The 20622-nt window shown below is 39.0% G+C and overlaps 1 protein-coding gene across 1 annotated transcript in view; it reads right to left on the bottom strand.

Annotated features, from left to right (window-relative positions):
• si:dkey-82f1.1 (DENN domain-containing protein 2A) overlaps positions 1-18664 on the bottom strand; it is a 34694-nt gene extending 16030 nt beyond the window's left edge. The window contains exons 1-3 of the mRNA XM_043228539.1: positions 18372-18664; positions 3091-3177; positions 523-1473 (exon numbers count right to left, since the gene is read on the bottom strand). Of these exons, the coding sequence (XP_043084474.1) occupies positions 523-1473; positions 3091-3176 (1037 nt within the window). The 5' untranslated portion in view covers position 3177; positions 18372-18664. The remainder of the gene's footprint in view (positions 1-522; positions 1474-3090; positions 3178-18371) is intronic.
• Positions 18665-20622: the final 1958 nt, after the last annotated feature.

Here is a 20622-nt window from a genome sequence, read left to right on the forward strand (position 1 = left end):
TTGTGAGTTTTTTTTTTCAGCCCACGTGCCGTTTATCCAGCTAGCATGTCAACGTATGGAATAGTTGTTCTACAAACAGCAATATGATATGAGGAATTATGGGTTTTTAAATCTTGATAAATTCACTGTGTGAATCTATAATGGATTGTAGAAAGGCGCTACTGATGATTCATTGAACAGTCTTAAAATTAACCCCCACATTAGGCTGAAATAGTTTAAGGAGTAGACAAGAAACTTGAAAAAAGGCATTGCTTGGATTTTATGCGCATGATTGATTTAGCTTTGAACCAAAGAACTGTATTGGTGACTCAGCCAACACTTTTGGAGTATTCAGTTATTACATTTAGAATAGATAGGAGTTGCACGAGTTGTGCAAGATCAGAAGCAGATAACACAAAAATGGTCACCAAGTAGATTTTGTTATTTGTTAGATACACAAGTAAGGTACTAGTGCACCAGACGCGATCCAATCCTTAAACTCATTCTTATAGTGACACTGGTAACAAATATTAGTCTTCTTACCTGTTATTAGTGTCCCGAGCTCGCCCAGATGGTCGTCTACAGATCCCTTGTGGTGGAGGACAAGATGGAAGGGGTGGGGGAGGTATGGAAGGTAAAGGGGGAAGATTTCGTTTACCCTTGATGAAACCATGGTTGACTGCAGGGTTGTTTGTCTGTGTGTGGTGTTGAAAGGTTCTTTGGGGTTTTGGCAAAGGGTTAATGGAAGGAGCTCCAGGTTCGCTGTAGACGTTTTCAGAGTCCCGACTTCGAATTCGGCTGCTCGATCTCACAACATCCAGAGTCCCAAAAATCGGCTCAGCAGGCCTCTTCTCTGTTTCTTCCTGCTCCTCTTTGGAAGCTGGGCAGAAATAATTGCCTGGCATAGACAAGGATGATTTGGAAGGAGTCTCCTTCATCGCTTGCTCAAGTTTTTTAATGTGCGTCAACACCAACTTTTTGTCCTGACTGGTTTCTGTTGTTTTCCCCACTGAGGCTTTGTCCAAAATCCATTCCTTTTCCTTCACAGGTCCCTCAGAAGTGTGCAAAGGTTCTCCAAACTTACTCCCATTCTCTTTGCCACAGATCTGTCTCTCCCAGTTGGAAAGTTGCTTACTGTCCCTCCTTTGTACTTCCGGCTGTACCTTCTTCTTTCCAACTTCAGTCTCCTTCATTCCCACTGTTTGGGCATTTGACCCGGTGGTCTCTGTTTTACCTTCCCATTGGGATATCTTGTCCCGAATGCTAGCAGTGCTTTTAAGTCCTAAGGGAGTCTTGGGGGACTTGCTGCAACCACTCAGACCATTTTCAATGGGCCGAGGATTGGAGGGACTCTTGTGGGCGAGCATGATGTTGTCTCCTGGGCTTCGGTTGATGTTGCTCAGAGACGAGAGACTGTCCCCGACCCCACAAAGGTCTGGCCGCTGAAGTACCACAGATTGGGCCTGGTCAAGCTTCAATCCGCAGCAGTGGAGCCTGGAAAGACCACAGGAAAGATGCTAAAGACATTAAGAGTGTCTGACAGTCATTAAGTGATTAGATAGCAATTATAGAGTCCGTGCATTTAAAGGTCACGTTTCAAAGCATGATTCATTCAAAATTACATTTTCAGAATGACCAATTACCAACTTTTTCACAACCACCTAATTATATGCAAACCAGTCTACTTATTAAGACAGTATTCAGCATGAACCAAAAGTGTTCAAAGTTTCCACTTTGGTATTAATTGCGTTGTCTAGACTTTTAATGGTACATTGAATTAAAAATGAGTTTTAAAATAAAAAAAAAGTTCAAATGAGATGCAGATGGACTTGCAGTCAGTGTGTCTACTTTCCTCTGCGGACAGAAAACACAAGCCATTCACTACACAAATGAATCATCATCAGCGCATCGAATTAAAGGTTACGGTTTTGCCTCAAAACCATCTGAAAAAAAAAAAACTACTCTGTGAACGTTTGACCAAACAAGCTTCCACCAATAGGACAAAGTTCAAGGGACAGTCGTGCATCTTTCTTTCTTTTTTAACTGCCTCATAAACATATCCTTGGATTCCATCCAATGGCACTACGCCAACAAACAAACAGAGGAGATATGAATCTACAAACTTTGTGTGTATTCTAAACACAGAATTTCAGAGGAGAATATCTTAACCATTATGCCAGCAAACAGTGATTTCTCTTTTCAAATATAAAGTGTTGGCTCTTAGAAAATTCAAATAAACTTTCAACAACTTTCTTTTGGCATGTTTTTTTCTCTTTCTTTCTGGCTAATGTATCTCATTTCATGAAGCTCGAGGCAGCCAAGAGGAAAAAGTAGGTCAAGCTCCAAAACTCAGAAGAAAAGAAGCAAGAGAAAGAGGGAACGAGGGAGAGACAGGAGGTGAGAAGAGTTAAGAAAGAGGAAAATAAGGAGTGTGTAGGACAAAATATGTGATAGTCTCTTTCAGGAATAGTCCTGCTCAAACTCTTAGATAGTACATCATCCATCATCACCCAGGATAGAAGCCAAAGTCTCCTCATCAGGACTATCTAACGGGGTTGGGGATGGGGACATTGTAAGCCAGAGGAAACAGCATTTGATGATAGCAAAGTTTTCTCTACTTTGACCATGTTTGCTCAGGATCTGGCTGAAGATACTCACTTTACCGACAAGGCTTCATTTTTCTGCAGGTTTTAAAGCTTGTACTAACACACTGTGGCATTCCAAACCACCTTGGGTTGGCAGTGCCAAAGGAGTTTAATTAGCTCTCAGTAAAAATAACTTTCGCAGTTAGGCTTGTCCCAAAATCACTCTTAATATCCCACCTGGGGATGTTTATAAAGTCTATCAGTGTTAACGTTACCAGACATGTTTGGTGTATGAGGGATGTGGCACAGTCTGTTTGCCGGGAAACTTCTTAAGCATGGACTAAAGGTTCTTATGAACTTAGAATAACATCTAGGGCTATTCATTTAGCAGGCGCTTTTATTCAAAGCAACTTACAAACAGAAACGCTACAAGTCATTCTAAGGAAACAGTATAGAAATTGCTGGAATACCATCTGTATTGCACGTATATTAGGTAATACACCTTGTCAGTTGTTGAAACACATACCCGTTTGCTGATTGGTAGATGCAGTCCTCTGTGTTTGTACAGAGCAGTAGGGCTCTCCCGCCAGTCATGGTGCTAGCAGACGGCATCCTATAAACACAAACAGACATAAATATAGACATTTTTTGGCGATTATAGTGGTTATAACATGGTTAAATGGATGTATGCTGTGGTTTTACCATACACATATTATTACTATTTGCATATGGCATCCATTTAGCACCATAGTAAATATCAAAACAGCATGGTAATAACATCGGATACCTTTCAAATTCCATGTGGTTAAGAAATATTGCACATTTACAACAGTCATCCATTTATATATCCATTTGTAGATATATATACATATATATATATATATATATATATATATATATATATATATATATATATATATATTGTATATATATTTTTTATATATATATATATATATATATATATATATATATATATATATATATATATATATATATATTGTATATATATTTTTATATTATATATATATATATATATATATATATATATATATATATATATATATATATATATATATATATATATTTTTTCTCTTCGGATGCTGGACGGTTGTAAAAAACATTTCACTGCATGTTGTACCATGTATGTATGTGTATGTGACAAATAAAATTTGAATTTGAATTTAAATTTGAATTTGAATTTGAATTTGAATCAAACAGCTAAAAAAGTGGACTCAGTCCCTGAGGCTGAAAGACTATAGTCAGAGAGGTACACCAGACTAGTTACTGAAGGCCCAAAAGATGAAAAACTGCTTTAAATTGTTAATCCACTGTAACATTATTTCAACCAATCATAAATGAACCATCAAAAAGAAAGAGACCAAACAGACAAATAAAAGCGAAGGATTCTTGACTTGATGTGACCTGTGACCTCTTATTTCTCTGCTCGGTGTTGTAAAGGAGCCAGTAATTATCAACCACCCAATAAAGAACTTGCTAAGCGGTCGGGTCTGTTTTCAAGCATCCCGGACCCTCGCCACAGGTGTTACCGTTTAACCAGCGCATTTGGAGAGGATTGTCAAGCCCGTACGTGTGCGTCTGGTCTTTTTGTTCTGCCAAACGGAAGTATGACAATGTCCACGAGACACAAGCGGGGGTGCAACATAAACGAACCCCATCTGGTCCCACATGTGCAAGAGCTCAACGATTAACCCACATTCCCGGCATACTGCCACCGCTGGAGCCGGCCGTAAAAACCTTCCTCTCTAGCTCAGATGACGTAAAAGCTAGAAAATTGTGCTATTTGAGACTTCCACGTTGCCTCGTGTCTCCTATTAGGCCTCTGGCGTGTCGTTGGGCTCCAGTGGTATACTCAGTGTGTTGATCTATCTGTGGGTGAGTATTCCTTGGCATCATCGCTTGTTTTTCTGAGCGCTGGCCAAGAGCGATAATGAGAGCGTCGTTGTGCTGAGGAGTTTCACGCTTTGGTGTGGCGAAACCTCTTATTTTGATTAGCAATTAATGTAAGCCATCCAAACCTGCTGGTACTAAACTCCAGAAGACCTGACTGCCAGAGGAAAGTTAAATTGCATTTAATATTAATTATTACTGTTATTAATATTATTATACAGTATGTCATGGTACTTTGATAGATACATTATTTTTTATCTATAAAACAAAGTATAACCATGGTACATGTTTTCCCACACAGGCTAAAATAACTGAATTAAATTATAAATGAACTATTTCATTGGTATGTACATGTTTGCATATAATTACTATCATTCTTATTAAAACTAAAAATGATTAAAACCTCTATCATGTAATTCTATTGTAATGTAAAATTATTAACATTAAAAAACTAAAAAGGTATAATCTATTAATCAATTGTATGTTTCTTTATTTTTTAGAATATTTTTTTTCTCTCGGCTGACCTGTAAATGATTTTCATCTGCGTGTGTGTGTGTGTGTGTGTGTGTGTGTGTGTGTGTGTGTGTGTCAAGTCACATGTTTGCAGAGCAACATCAGCATTCCCCTGCCCTCCCTCCCCCTCTCTTTCTTTCTGAAAATGCAAAGAGAGAAAAATGAAAGCGAAGAGCCAAAGTTTGAGCACGGCATGAAATGTAGAGCAGTAATCTATAGCGGGCCAAAAGCAGGTGTTAAATAGCACTTAAAAACCATTTTACCATCTGTATGAATTGAATAGATTTTGTTCAGATTGCTGACCTCAAATATGAGCAAACAGAATCATAGTAAAACCAATAAAACCAGTAAATCTGACAGTAACCGTAATTTAAGGGTCTTTTTGGTGTCTTTGTTTTCTTCGCTATTGTTAAACGTGACCTCTGTGAGATAAAGCGTGACTTGAAGAAAGTGGGCCATCTGTTCCGGCCCGTAAAAAACTCTGTATGACCCGAAGGCCCTTACCTGTCCCGCCCCCTGACCTGATGCCCATCAGCTGATTGGATGACAAGAAGTTCATTGTTCTGAACAGAAAGAGCGTCGGATCAAACTAGATGAGCCCCAAGATTCCTTAATGCGCTTCGATTCTTAGTCTACAATGCTGTTAGGAGATCTTATGAGTGAAGGATGGCGAGGGTCAGGTTTGGGCCATCAGAAGCTATCAGTAATGTTATGCAAGGGACTAACAGCCCCAAACAGCAGATCTTTATCATTCCAGAGACACACAGAGGATACAGAGGAAGAGTGGACACAATCTGCACTCATTAACTTTAAGAACGCAGAAAAAGGTTCTTTCCGGCAGACCAGAAAAGCTTTTAGTATGTGTGATAACCGCTGCCGAGCAAACATGCTAGATACAGATGCTTTGCGTGCACTTATGAACTCTTAAACCAACTCAGATGTTTATAAATACACAAATGCAACAAAAAAATGCAATAAAAAGTAGTTTAAAAGAAATTAAAAAATAAATACTAAATGCTATTAAAAATTAAGAATTACAAAAATACACAAAAGTAATTTACATATTATTTACACTTAATTATAAGAATTATTACTGCTATCATAAAATGTAAATGTTAATTTAATCTTTCCTCTCGCAAAACAATTGCAATTGTTATTCTGAAACATTCGAGCTACGTAAACTTTTTTGTGCACCCGTGCATTCTGAAATGTGTCAGTATGGACACGATGCGAAAAAATATAACGCTGCACAAAACTTGAAAGTTTTGGCAATTGCAAAAAGAAATGTCTGTGTGTGGAGCAGTTATTAACTTGGCAAATCCCCTCTGATTCAACAAAAGAATTCAGATTCGCCTCATTTTTTGTCCATAACGGCATTATATTAGTTGATCGATGTGTAAAAATGTTAGTGTGTGTGGGGCGTTTAGCTATAAATCATATCTTTTTTTTTCGCTCTTGCTCTGATCGAGCCAAACCCTGCAGCGGAGCCGGACTGTAGGAGGGATTCGTATGGGACGTGCAGCACGTATTCATGAACACACACGTGCAAACATAGGGTCAGATTCACAAAGGGCAGGTCAAATCCGCAGTTTTAAGGCATGACGTCAGCGGGAGCGCTCCAGAATAGCGCATGGTGACTTACAAACACAGGAGTGCTCAATGAAAGGGATGGCGTTCGAAAAGACACTTTTGTCAACATTTACTTGCTTGCGACTTGCTTTCTTCAGAAAAGCATCGCCAAGAAAAGAGCATTGTTAGAATTTCCTTTAAAAAAATGACAAAACGTGACTTTTTTTCATCAAAAGTACCAATATGTTAAACCAGTGGTTTCCAATGAAATGCATATTTTTTCGGTACTCATGCATATCAAATACCGAAAAAGAATAAATGAACCGTTACACCCCTACTAATGTGTTGCATACGGCTCATTTTATAATTTTGCAAAGTTATGAAAACTTGATAGCTTCATTCTACCGTTATTAAAGTGCGTTATTAAAATTGGCTATACTGCGTTCCGCAAAAGAAAGTCAGTCAACATAATGACAGATTTGAATGGTTTTATGTTTTGAATGTAGCGCAGTGATGAAATGGCTCTTATTGGAATGTTTTTCGGGCTCTGATGTGTCACGAATGCTGGTGTTCAGCACTCCAGTGACCTGAGAGCCAGCTTTAACTCCTCCTCACAGCTGGTTCTCATAAAGCCTTCACTCGGCTGTGGCCCTCAGGGCCCTCAAACCGATGACATCATGCTCCCTGCACTTCTCAGAAACCGAGAGATAGATGTGTGATTTCCACGGAGAGAGGACAGCTTGGCAGTCACCGACACCGAGAGTCCGAAGCCAAAGCACAAACACGTTTGCACTTCATTCTCCGTCTTTCCTGTTTGTAGGTTTAGATTCTGCTGACAGAAACCGGAACAGACTCAGTAAATCTGCCAAATAACTCAGATGTTTGCTAATTAAGGCAGCGAAAAAGTGAAGAACATAAAAAAAACAACAAGCTGAACTTAATGAAACAGAATGAGCGTGTAACTGCAACCTTGTCTGCATTCTTTGCTTTGTTTTTGGGGTAAAAACTTAAAACTGAGATTTCACAACCACAAAAACATCCTGACAACCTCGTAGCAACGTCCTGGCAACCAACATTAACACCCTACCATGATGGCAACCCCCCAAAACACCCAGGAAACCACATAAAATTATGCACATAACACCTTCTGCATAACCAGCTACCCATAAAACCCCAGAAACTCCATGGCCGCAATATTATAAACCTTAGCAACACCCTGGCAACCACACATTATACACTAACAACCTCTTAGTAACAATATGGCTACCACCCTAAACCCACTAGCAACCACACAGCATGACATTGAAAAACATAGCAACACCATAGCAACTACCCATAAAACCCTGACAATCACATTTGCATATAAGCAAACCATGTAGTAACAGCATAGCAATTAGCATAAGACACCCTGACAACCACATATTGCACCCTAGCAACACCATGGCAACAATCCATTAAATCCTATTAACACTTTAGCAGCAACACACCCTCCAAAGTACATTAACAATCGCATAGCAGTGTGCTGAAAATGTTAACAACCACTTAGCAACAACCTAGCAGTCGCCCTTACACCACAACGATGCCATGGCAACAGTGCATTAAACCCTAACAACACACTTGCAACCACTTAGCAACCATCCCGAACACACTAGCACATAGCGTTTGAACTGAAAACCTTAGCAGCATCTAAATAACCACCACTAAAACCCCAACATTTAACTCTAACAACACACAACCACTCATTACACAATAGCAACCACCAGGTAACAGCATAGCAACCATCTAAATCACCCTAGCAACTACATAGCATTGCACTGAAAGCATTAGCAACACCATAACAACCAGCAGTAATTGTAAGGCAAGTTCTGACGGCAGCAAATAACCTTCTGTTAACTAGCTAAGCTAAACATGCTTCAATTAAAATGCCTATAGCTAAACTTCCTTTGTATTAAAATTTTTAAACCCGTTTTCCAACAAAATAGATCATTATAACCTTTTTGCTCCACAATACCAGTCAAATGCTTCCTTTGGTGATCACAAAAAGAGGCAGAAAATATGTTCCATAGGCTACTGCCAAAAATACAGAGATTAGAGAGATGGCTTGAATAAGTGATAAATTATGCCTTGTTGCAGTCTTTGTTTTATCATTCAAAACTTTATATATTGTGTATGTTTGAATGAAATGTTCATTTATTTATTTTATTATTGGTTTCTCTCACTCAATCAATTAAAGTATCGATTTGGCACCAGTTTTGAATAAAAACCCCAAACGATACCCAATTCTCACTGTTGTTGCTTTTTTCCATTTTCTTTTGCTACTTTTGTTGTTTTAGTAGTTTTTACTTAATACTTAATCTTTCCATTGTGCTAATTTCATTGTGTTGCAGCTTTTTTCCATTGTGCAAATTTTCTTGTGTTATGACTTGTTTCCTTTGCGTTTTGCTAATTTGGACTTTTTTCCGCTTTGTAGTGCTAATCTCACTGTGTTAAGGCTGTTACCATTGTGTTGTGGAGATTTAGTTGTGTTGAGCACTACTGGGCCACTGTACAAGAGACTAGGGCCCTAGTCACTTTACTGCTTTGCCATTGTTATCCTCTGTGGGAGAGGACAAGCTTCAGACAGGAACAATTCTAGGCCAACCACAGAAACAGACAGGAAGCGGAGAGGATATGGCAAACAATTCCTTCATGTATGTTTGTGCCCCCCTATCAGTGCCTTCCAAATATAATCCCGATTTGAATTGTTGTGCGTTTGAATCGCAACTATGTTCCCTGCTGCGGTGTGGGGATTGTAAAACATTACAATAACATCAAATAACTTATTGTTAATGATACTGTTCCAAGACATTGAGGATGGTGATGATGGTTGTTTACATTTGCTTGGGTCAAATGAGCACAGTGAAACCGTGGAAGTTGTAATTATGGTTTTAGGACAGAACCACATGACCAGCCGCGCAACACTTTAGGCCCTGGAGACCTCAAGGGAGAAAACTGCATGACAAACTGTTATTTTCTTGTTTATGCAAGCTTTAGCTAAGGGGCGACATTGTGAACAGATAGTCACGGAGGAAGGGAGATAACAGGAAGTGGAATCTGTGGAGAACGAGACCCCAGTAAGCGCACATGTGTCTCCTCCGGGGTTTCTCAATATGTCTTACAATGTATTCGGGTTCGCCAAGGTATCAAGTCTGTCGATCAAATCTTAATCTAATTTAAGCAAGTTGTTTTGATCATATTCCTCCTGGAAATAAAATCACCAATGAGATCTTGTGGCTAGTCAACAATATGAAACCGGAGACTTTCACTTTTCTGTTTCTCAAAAACAAAGGTCCCAATAATCTCACATGTGTCTCCTCAAGAGAGATCTCCGGGGTCAGGACTGCCGAGAAGCCTGCAAATGCAATGTGAGAGATCTCGATATGACTTAAGACCAGAGGATTTGAGCTATGCTATGCATCAGTGTTTAAGTTACCGATTTTAACATCTTGGCAAAGCTGAGAAGAGTTTGAGACTCTAAAAACAAGAGGAGGCAGAAAGTCAACAAAAGTCTCCATTGTTGCTTCATGTCATCGTATACCCATCTATAAGAAGAGAAAATATCTATTAAAGAGGTCTCGATAATTATCCATTAAATAATGGCACAAATCATGGAGGAGCCCATCTGATTTTGATCTGAAGAGGAAAACCAATGTATGCGTTTCCTTGGATTCCTAATGTTACTGAAGGTCGTGAAAACTTTCAGACCTTCATTTAGACTCCATCATTCTGGCGGTTTGGTTTACATTCACTCTGGAAATGTTGATTTTGAGAGCGAGCTGAGGGCAAAAAAAGAAGGGGAAGAGAGAGAGGAGGAGGAGAGAGAAACAAGAGGCTCTGTTGCTTGGTGGATCGTTGACTCCGGAAGAGGACTTTCCCAAGCTCTCGCCACGCAGTGCTCCGATGGGAATAGCGCAGGGAATTGTAGGAATCTGTCTGCGCTGAGGAGCGCAAGGCCGGTGGGAATGGTCAGGCGGAACCACAGAAGCGTGAGGGAAAACAGGAAGTGTAACTGGAGATCTGGCTTCGAGTCAAACCAAGAGCGGAGAAAAAGTTGCGGTATGTGAGCATGAGGGCCACCATGAGTTGCACTGATCGAGGACTACCACCTCGATCACAAATTAGTATTGCAATTCCTTACGGGAGACCAAGACGACTGCACTCAAATCAGTCAGAAATGGAACACTTTTACTGCGTTTCTCTACAACAGATAACACGGCCTCTTTCTTCATTCTGCATCCTCAGGATGCTTCACAGCTCTGGGAGAGAAAGAAATTTAGTTTGAATGCATCGTCTTATCACGATCAGACCTAACACGGTGACCTCTCAATGATCTCATCCTTCCTGTGAAATTTTCCAAGATACAAGTTTTTCAACTGACAGGGACAAAAAGCAGAAGCTCAGCCACATGACTCCCAGAAAAAGAACAGTTTTTGGAAATTGTGTGGTTTTCCTTGTAACACAAGAACTCCAGAAGATCCAGAAACTGACTACATGTTCCTCTGCAAACCTGAGCTTTAATGCATCACCGAGTGTTAGAGCACAGATATTTCCATGATTGTCAGGGTAAGATTGTTCCCTGGCATAGAAGATAGGCATTAATATTCTGTTAAGGGCTTGTGCACATTCTGCACAGCCAAGTTGGTTAGTATAAGATCGGTTATCCAAAGCGCTCCTGCCAATTTTTTTCTGCAACTTTGCCTTCAGTTACAATTTCCTAATGTTCCGCTGAAACTTTCCCAACACAAACATCTTACCCTCTTCAAGAACCTGAAATTAGTATCTAGAAGGTAAACCTTGCTATGAGACTCTTGAGATTCAGCAGAGTTTGCTGCAGCTCTCCACATAAAAACAACATCATGATTAGCATGCGAATCTCCCAACAATTTGTACACAACTAAGGTACGGTCTAGACACGACCCTGTTATCCTAAGCACTCGAATGCTTTCCCTCAAAAATGCAGAAAGGGTATTCTTCTGAAGTAAGAACCTGATACAGGATGAGTTATCAAGGCTGTGCATGTACATACCAGGCAGTGTGTTTGGCGGCGACTGTAACAAATGAAGCATTGTGCGAAATCTCGGCCAGGTGTGTCTCCACCTGCACAGACGGTACAAAATGTGTAACTCATGTTACCTGGGACACCTCTGACAGGTAAAAAGAGCTTTGATGCTCAGCCGGTGAGTGAAGGAAAAACACGAACCTGTCACTTTTGCTGAATGTAAAACTAACGACTTAATGATACCCTTCCATTTAAGAGCAAACATGGCAGGTCTGGTGTACTAAACAGGTTGAACTGAGGTCTTTACACGCTCACATCCGAGTAATTATAAGCCATTAGCTTCATTATGTCTATTTGTCTCTCAACAGAAGAGGATGTCAACTGGTGCTCCATTAAGAACCACGTTTTACATCAAACATCAAGCAGCCATCCAATACCAGATCCGTAAGTCTTATTTTCTTCTACTCTCAGTAGCTTGTTCGTTGTTGTTAAGAATGACGTCGTGTTACACAACCTCCCCATGTTGGCATCTGTCAAATTCGACTAGATTGTACCAAATGATGCTTTCTCCTCCTTTTAAAAGCTGATGAGCAAACATTGCGCAACCTTGAAAGACTTGAGTTTTGCATGATAATGCTTGACCACTAGGAAATGCACTAACAAGGAGCGTGACGCTCTGAGAGTTCAATGAATTGGTGAACATTGACGCAAGTCATATGAAAGGACCTTTAGGCTGCACATCTTGGATGGTTTGCTGGTTCCAAAGCGCTGTAATTGGTTGCAGACTGGATGTGTGCAAAGCGGCGAGAGAGTGAGCGAGGGAAGGAAGGAAAGAAGGCAGTATTAAAGAGTTTTAGAAGGTAAAGAGGTATTTTAAACCACCCACGCTAGGAGAGGAAGAAGAAACATCCCACGTTCCAGATGGGGAAGAATGGATTGTTTTACTCAGCCTCACCCACATTCTCCTTTTTATTTCCTTCCTGTCGTCTTCACAAACTCCATGACACTTCCACATCACATACCTTATCTTTGAACAAATCGCGTGTCATAATCTGTAGTCTGGCCCTTAAGAACAAAAGACAAAGTTAACTAAGGAATGCAAATTGACCTTTTTAATGGATGATGAATGAAATGAAGTGCATATTTGAAGTAAATATCCTCCTTTAATGATTGTCCTCCGAACAAAGTCAGTACACCCTATAATTTTTAATTCAGTCACACATCATGTCCCCCATTTCTGTCAAACACGATAGTGTGCAAAATGTTTACTAGGACGTTGCACTGTGGCCATAGCCTGCAAACCTCTAAAAAATAATGTTCTAAAGACACATGATAGCTTCATATCATAACAGACCGTGGTTTTAATACAGTTTTTGTACATTTTAATATTTTGCATAAGGAGTTGCACCAGATTTAGTAGGTTTAAACTATTGCCGTCAAACTATTAATCGCGATTAATTGCATCCAAAAGTAGTTTTTGTTTACATAGCACATGTGTGTGCACTGTATATTTATTATGTAAATACATACGCATATATGTATATATTTAAGAAAATTTGATGAATATAAATATATCCATGCAAATACATGTACATATGTACATACATATATATATATATATATATATATATATATATATATATATATATATATATATATATATATGCAATTAATTGTGATTAATCATTTAACAGCACTAGTTAAGTAAGTAAGTACAAGTGAGTTTTAAGACGTATGGATAACAACTTAGTGTGCAACTTAGGACTATCTTTGTCATCTTGTAATTCGGAGTTGAGTAAACAGTGACACAGGTTCCTGTTTTAGGTGAACTCTACCTTCCAACTTAGCTAAACACTTTATTCCCTTTATTCCTGAAACCCTTCACTGGCTGTTACAACCTTGAAGCCTGCTCTTCCCTTCTCTTCTAGAGCGCTACAAAAACCGCTGAACCTTGACGGAGACGGCATCGGAGCGACAGCTTGCAGGCACGGCTCCTTAAGGAGTGGGGGCTGGAATCTCAAGAGTTATAAAAGAAGGCGGGTTACAGGGGAGAAAGACGGGAAGGAGGAGAAGGGGTGGAGGTCAGTAATCACAGCATCTGTGGTCCGTTCCCTCAAACTCCGACACAAAGCCCCGGGGCTCACGGAATCCTGAGCAGCCAGAATTCTCTCACACGCTCCGCAGGGCGCATTCTCCAGCTGTTGCTGTGGAGACGAGACGTTCAGCGGAGTAAAGAGACCTCAATGAATGTAGGTAGTAACTGATTACGTGCATTCTGGATTAAGCAATCAGATTCCCAAAATGAAGTACTTTAAAAGGCTTTTTGGTCCCATTTTATGACCTTAAAGGAATAGTTGACCCAAGGCATCCTAGGCGTATATGACTTTCTTGAGTTCTGGCTCTTCCAAGCTTTTTGAAGCTCCGTGAATCGGACACATCCGTTATACGACTCAGAGAGGTTAACGCACGTCTTCTGAAGCAGATCGATTATCATTTTTACAATTTTAATGCAAGTCGCTCGAAAACAAGAAGTCAGAAGATTTCACTATAAAAGCCCAAACGGTTCGATGATCTCAGATCTTTAGTTCTTATTTATTTATTACTATTGGATTTTCCTTGGCTGTGTTTGAAATCATTGTCTTGCTGAAATGTCCACCCTTGTTTCATCTTCATCATGTTCGGACCGAAGCAGCTAATATTCATTTCTAATTGCTGATAGATTTAATCTGGTGCCTTGGCTTTCCATGCCATACTTTTCCCATTGCATTATGTTACACATAATAACTTCATTTCTGAACGTATTTGTTTTCTTTGTAACGTATGGATTACTTGGCTTGATACCAACATCTGATGAAAATTTCAAGTCAACAGCACCTTTAGAAATATTTTAACTGAGAAAAACGTGTTCAGTACTTATTTCACCCGCTGTACGTTCAGAGCGACTTCCAGTTTTGCTGATATGGTCCGTAACCGCATTTCACCACTGGCTTTACAAAATCATTTTTAGGTTTAAGAAGTGTTTGAACTACTAATTTGAATTATCACTTGTTAGGTTATTTAACCATGTCTCACTAAACGTATGTATTTCAAACACGTTAAACTGCACAAATTCGCGTTAATTCTTATTTACATATAATGCATGCATTTTTAAACGTCTCACACTTAATATGTTTTCTTGAAGTACCCCTGAGGTTTAAAAAAAGTAGATTATAACAATTAAGCATTGCGCTTGGTTCTTTGTTGGTTAAATGTCACACAATATGTAAGTAAATAAGTGTTTTATTTCATTAATTACTAGCTTTTTTTAAACTCACTCAGCCCCTGCAGTTCGTTTACGAAACCCAGTTTGGGAAACCTTTGTGTAATGTAATGTTTAATGCACTTAATGTTTGCAATGAATGGAATATATTTTTTATATAAGGTCTTCGCATACACAGTCTGAGAATATGAAAAAAGTTAGAATATGAAAAAATCTTCTTCGGAATCAGCTTGCAAGGACCTTAACTCTTTGCATGTTTATATTAATATAGTACAAGATCGTCCTATAATAATGTCATAAACAACTTAGGTCAAAAGTAACCAAAAAGTAGTCTGATTGCGTTACCTAAAATGTGTAATGCAATGCATTATGTAACTACAATCAGTAACCGCAATTTCTAAGTAATCTACTCCTCTCTGACTGTGATCTAGCGGGGTTTTGCTGACTGAAAGACATCACGCTTACACCGAAGCATCTGGCCTCTCGTAGGATACATTTACATGTGTATGACATTTCTGCAAACGCGGTACAATGGAGACAGATGTCTGTTACCATGTCGCAGGAAATCACAGCTTTGAGATGCGAAGCTCACATACTCTATAACACAGACACACAGAGTGGAGCATCACCAGAGATATGAACGAATCACGTGTCTTGTATTACATCCTCACGGATGATAAAACGGGTGGAAAAATGCTTATATCGAAGGACAGACACACGTCTAGAGATCTGAGCGTGGATGCTTTTCAGTCAAACAAAGGCCTAGCAACTATTTCGAACACCCTAGCAACCACCTGGAACACCGTAGCATCCTGTTAGTAACCACTGTGGGCATCATTAATGTCGTGCAATATGTGTAATACGGTAAAATACATTTTTATGTATTCTACGATTCTGTCCACGTTTGATGAAATCCGGTCACAGAAATCGCTGTATTACGCAAAACATCAGGGAATTTGCCAAATTTTGGAATTTGTCTGTGAATATTAAGCAGTAAAATTTCTGACGCCTCAAAATGTGCATGAACACGATCTATAGAAGTAGTAAAACTAGACCTATTTTTCGTATCATATGCAAACAGAAACCTAAATGTCGTCAAAATAAACATTTCGTTTTCCTTGAAGAATTGACAGAAATTGTTTCTAAGAATATTTAGCAGATAATTATTTACCAAATTATTTTAGCAGAAAAAAAGGTTCATACATAACGCATTATTATTTATAAAAATAAAAAAAAAAATCAATTAATTAGAGATGCTTTTGATTTTTAATATTAAGTAAAAAATATTTGGAAAATATAGAACTGAATTTGAGGGAAACAAAAACATTTCAAAGGGCTTTAAAATGAATTTAAATAAAAAATTATGTTAAACTTGAATAAACTACTGTTTAATATTTCACGATTTTCAATAATTAGACATGCTTTTTGACTATTAAAATTTTATTTAACTATTAAAACAGGGTCTAAAAATGTAGTAACACATTAGAATAGTATGATTTTCCCTCAATAAATTCTTAATTTGCTGCTTATTAATAATATTAATATGCTAGAAAGTTAATGTAGTTGTTAGGTTTAGGTGTTGGGTAGGATTAGTGATGTAGAATAAGACATACATGTGCTTAATTAGCACTAACGAAGGCTAATATTCTAGTAATATACGCTAATAAGCAACTAATAGGTGTAACTGTTAAAACAACCACCCTAGCAACCCCATAGCAACAGCCTAGCAACCACCCAGAACACCCTAGCAGCAGGCTAAAAACGACTCCAGGCGTGTTTTCTAAAGGTAAGCAGCACCAAAAAGCAATTTCAGTTCCAAAGGTTTCCAAAAAACAAAACAGATGGAAAACTGAACTCACTCAACTGCTAGTCTTTCTTTCCTGAACTCATCCTTTGACCTTGCGACTATTTATTAGAGTCATTTAGAGTGAGAGCCATTAGTCACAGACCGGGGGCCAAACAAACAGGCCCGCATTCAAATGCTCCTACCCAGAATCCTTTGCTACGCACGCACTCTCCTCTGGCAATCAGAACCACAGCCGAAAAAAACCTCAAAAATAACTTTTATTCACAAATTGGGCTCCGTTCATTAAATACGAGGAGAAAAATCGGTGAAAACATAACAAACGTGCATGCAAATTGTTATATGAATCACAAAGAAATGATTCATGTATGCGAACGAGGCTAGTTTGCGATCGTTTATTACATACTTTGACCATTTTAATAAGGTTTTCAGCTATACACGTAGTCACGTAAAAACCAACAGAGCCGAATTAGCCCTAATTCCAATATGTCTGCAGTTTGACAACATAACTGCAACTGACGTTCGCTTCTGATGCGTCATATTGGAAAGTCTATTATGGGTATTATGGGTATTTCTTATCCCTTGTTGCAAAAACAAAAACATTTAAGCAGCAGTTGCAAATAAAAGCATGACGGTGAGTCAACAGAGATGGGAATATCCCACTCACAATATGCTTTCTGCTAAGAAATACCAAATATAGACACGAAATGAGATTTTTTCCGTTTGGCACAGCTTATGAATTACGAAGTCATGCCTTAACGAGACATCGAAACTCTCACCGAAGCGCAAAACACTTCATTTTAGTGTTTTGCACTTTATTAATACTAATATTTCTCACGCAGCTTCCGTCTCCGCTTTCAGCCGCGGTGGAGAAGCAGAGCTGTTGTTCTCTTGGCTGAAATGACTTGCAGCACTTATTCAATTACGCTCTATCTATCCGCTCTCTCGCTTCTTGGTCAGGAATGCACCAATTAACGCACATTTCTCACAACTGGTTCGACTCTGAGCGGACAACAAACCGGTGCAAACCACGATAATCTACAAAACTGGTGTGCAGTACTTTAAACTTATTGCATTAGCCCGACGCAAACGATGCTCATTGAACACACAAATGTATGAAAATACTATAAACCTTTTTTATAAAATAAATGTAATCAATAACACTACTATATAATAACGATTTTATATAATTTTTATGTATTTTTAATGCATTTATTTTAAAATGAAAAAAAATGTATTTTTTTATTATTTTACCATTAAAGGAGGTTTGGTCAAAAATAAGTTTTGATTTGTCAGACAATAGCTACAGATTATGCCTAAAAAAAGTGATTTCATAATATTTAAAAAAAAAAACATGCATTTTTATTGTATTGGTTTTAATTACCTTTTTTATTTAAAAAAACATGATTTACTTTTTTTTGTCAGTTTTGAAGTTTTATCAGGCAATAAGCACAGGCTACCCCTTAAAAGTTTATTTTTTATTATTTATCATTTCATTTGTAGAATAAAAGAAATACTCTTTTTTGAGCATTATGCGTAAAAAACAACATTGCTTACTTTATTTTTTAACCGTTTTTACCACTGAGGGAGGTTTTGTCAAATGCAGTTTTGGTTTTGTCAGAAGCCGTTTTGCCCCCAAAGTACACACATGCACGCACACACACACACACACACACACACACACACACACACACACACACACACACACACACATACCTTGCTCTGTTGCTTGCGCCCTGCAGTAGTGCAGTGGTCTCTCATTTTGTGAAATCTGACCCCAGGAAAGACGGCATCCACTCTCATGATGTGAGCAGCTATTCCCTTCTTCTCCTTCCTTTCCTCTTTTTTCCTTCTCCAGCGCACTCTCAGGCTGATTAAATCCTCTTTTCCCCAGCCGGTCCCCTTGTATCCTGCAGCAGAGAAGCTCAGAGAGACTCGAACTCCAGCTGCATGCGACTTTATCTCTCTCCAGTGTTTCTGCCTTCCTCCGCTCTCATTCTCCTTTCCCAGCCCAGGACCCCCCCTCCCTCTCCTCTTTCCCATCGGAGTCTTTCTCCTCCTCCGAGCCCCCCGCTGCTGAACTAATCTGCAGCTGGACGGGCGATTGGACGCCTGGTTGCCGTGGAGACGGAGTGTCCCGCTTTAAAAGTTGACTGGAGCCAAACAGAGCGCAGAAAAATTCCATCCATCCAGAAGCATTTGGATACTTCAGATGCTCGGAAGGAAAAATCACAAAATCTTTGATTGCTCATATTTTGCTCTCTTTTATGGAAATGAGAGTATGCTTGAGTAATCAAATATGCTTAACTATTACATTATATTTAGATTTTGAGTCGCCAACAATAGACTAATGCACGCAATTTTATAATATGCATTTATTTGTACTTTTTTGTTGTTTTTACTTGTTGAACGATTCGCTTAAAGATTCATTCTTGCTCTCATTTTCATCTCCGCATGCCCCTATAAAGCCGTGTTTGTGAGCTCAGCGCCACTTTGTGTAGTTTTACAGGAGAAACAGATCTTTTATCGCTCTAAAAAAGACACCCAGTGATGGCCGATGAGAAAGTATGCTAATGTTTCTTGCTGACGTCGACACGAAACGGCGCGTGATTCGTTTTCCAAACGACTCGTTTCAATGATTCAGAGTTGACTCTTTATTTTGAGAGACAATAACATCGCTTTCGCATTTAAGAAAACTTCACAGGGTGTTTTCATTCGCTTAGAGCTCTTACGCGATGCATTAAAGGCGCATTTCCAAAACATTAAGAAAAAGACCAACCGATCGATCTCAGCGGTGTCTCAAAGCATGCTCAGCTCTACAATCATAAGTCAGACTCGACTCGATTCGATCAACATGCGTTAATAGATAAATACACACTGATTATTACCGCCTATTTTTATACTGAGAAATTGTAAGAGAAATGAGTTTGACAATCCTACTTTTTTATTATCTATAAAGGTAAACCTGGTTTTCAACACTGATAATAAACGTTTCTTGAGCAGCAAATCGGTATATTAAAATGATTTCTGAAGATAATATGACACTGAAGAGAGCTCCGATCACAGGAAGGCATAACACTAGAATATAGAAAGCAGTGGTAATTAATGTTTTACTATATTTTTAATCAAATAAATGCAGCCTTCATGAGAGTAACAGAAAAAAAATAACAAAAAATAACAGCAAAAAAATAACAAATCGATAAAATACGGAACAACAACAAACAAAACGATATTTTTGCATACTAAAAATATTTATTGTTACTATATTTTTATTTTATTTGAATGATCTTTCATCAAATGAATAATGGAAACGATAATGGGACGATTTATTGCATTTTAAATGCGATCAATCAGTCACTTGATCGTTTCCAATCGTATTCATTTTTGTGTTTGACCAAATAAATGAATCCTTTCGGAGAGCAAATCTTGCTATCTAACGCAAACGAGGACGCGCTGACTCACTTCAGACGAACTTTAAGTTAGTTTCGCAAGAGCTTATTAAAATCTGATCGTTTCGCTGTACGTTGGCAAGTTGGGCCCCCCCCCGGAGCGATGTGTTTCTGGGGCCCGAGGGTCTCTGGGAGAGGGGGCGTCTGGGGGTCCCGTGTGGAGGACAGGCTTGGCTTTACTTCAAGAGAGGAGGAGGAGGAGATGGACTCCAGGGATCGAGTTACGCACGGATTTAACCGGAGAGTTTGCCGACTTAATGGAATCGGTGTCTTTTGTGGACGCTGAAAGGCTTTTGTGCTAGATGAACTCTGGCTGCAAAGCTGCTCTTAAAGCGAATTTGTAAAAGTGGCTTGTTGGGCTTTGCAGCATGCACGCGTAGTCGAATATGCACGCGCAGTCAGATAGGACATTGCCGAATCCATAAAAGTCAGAAAGGTGAGAAAGAGGATGAAAGACACTGATTATCAGGTCCATCTTTGCACCACGTGACGAAGAACAGCGACACCTACAGGACAAT

The sequence above is a fragment of the Puntigrus tetrazona genome, chromosome 25, assembly GCF_018831695.1.
Source record: "Puntigrus tetrazona isolate hp1 chromosome 25, ASM1883169v1, whole genome shotgun sequence".
Lineage (NCBI taxonomy): Eukaryota > Metazoa > Chordata > Actinopteri > Cypriniformes > Cyprinidae > Puntigrus > Puntigrus tetrazona.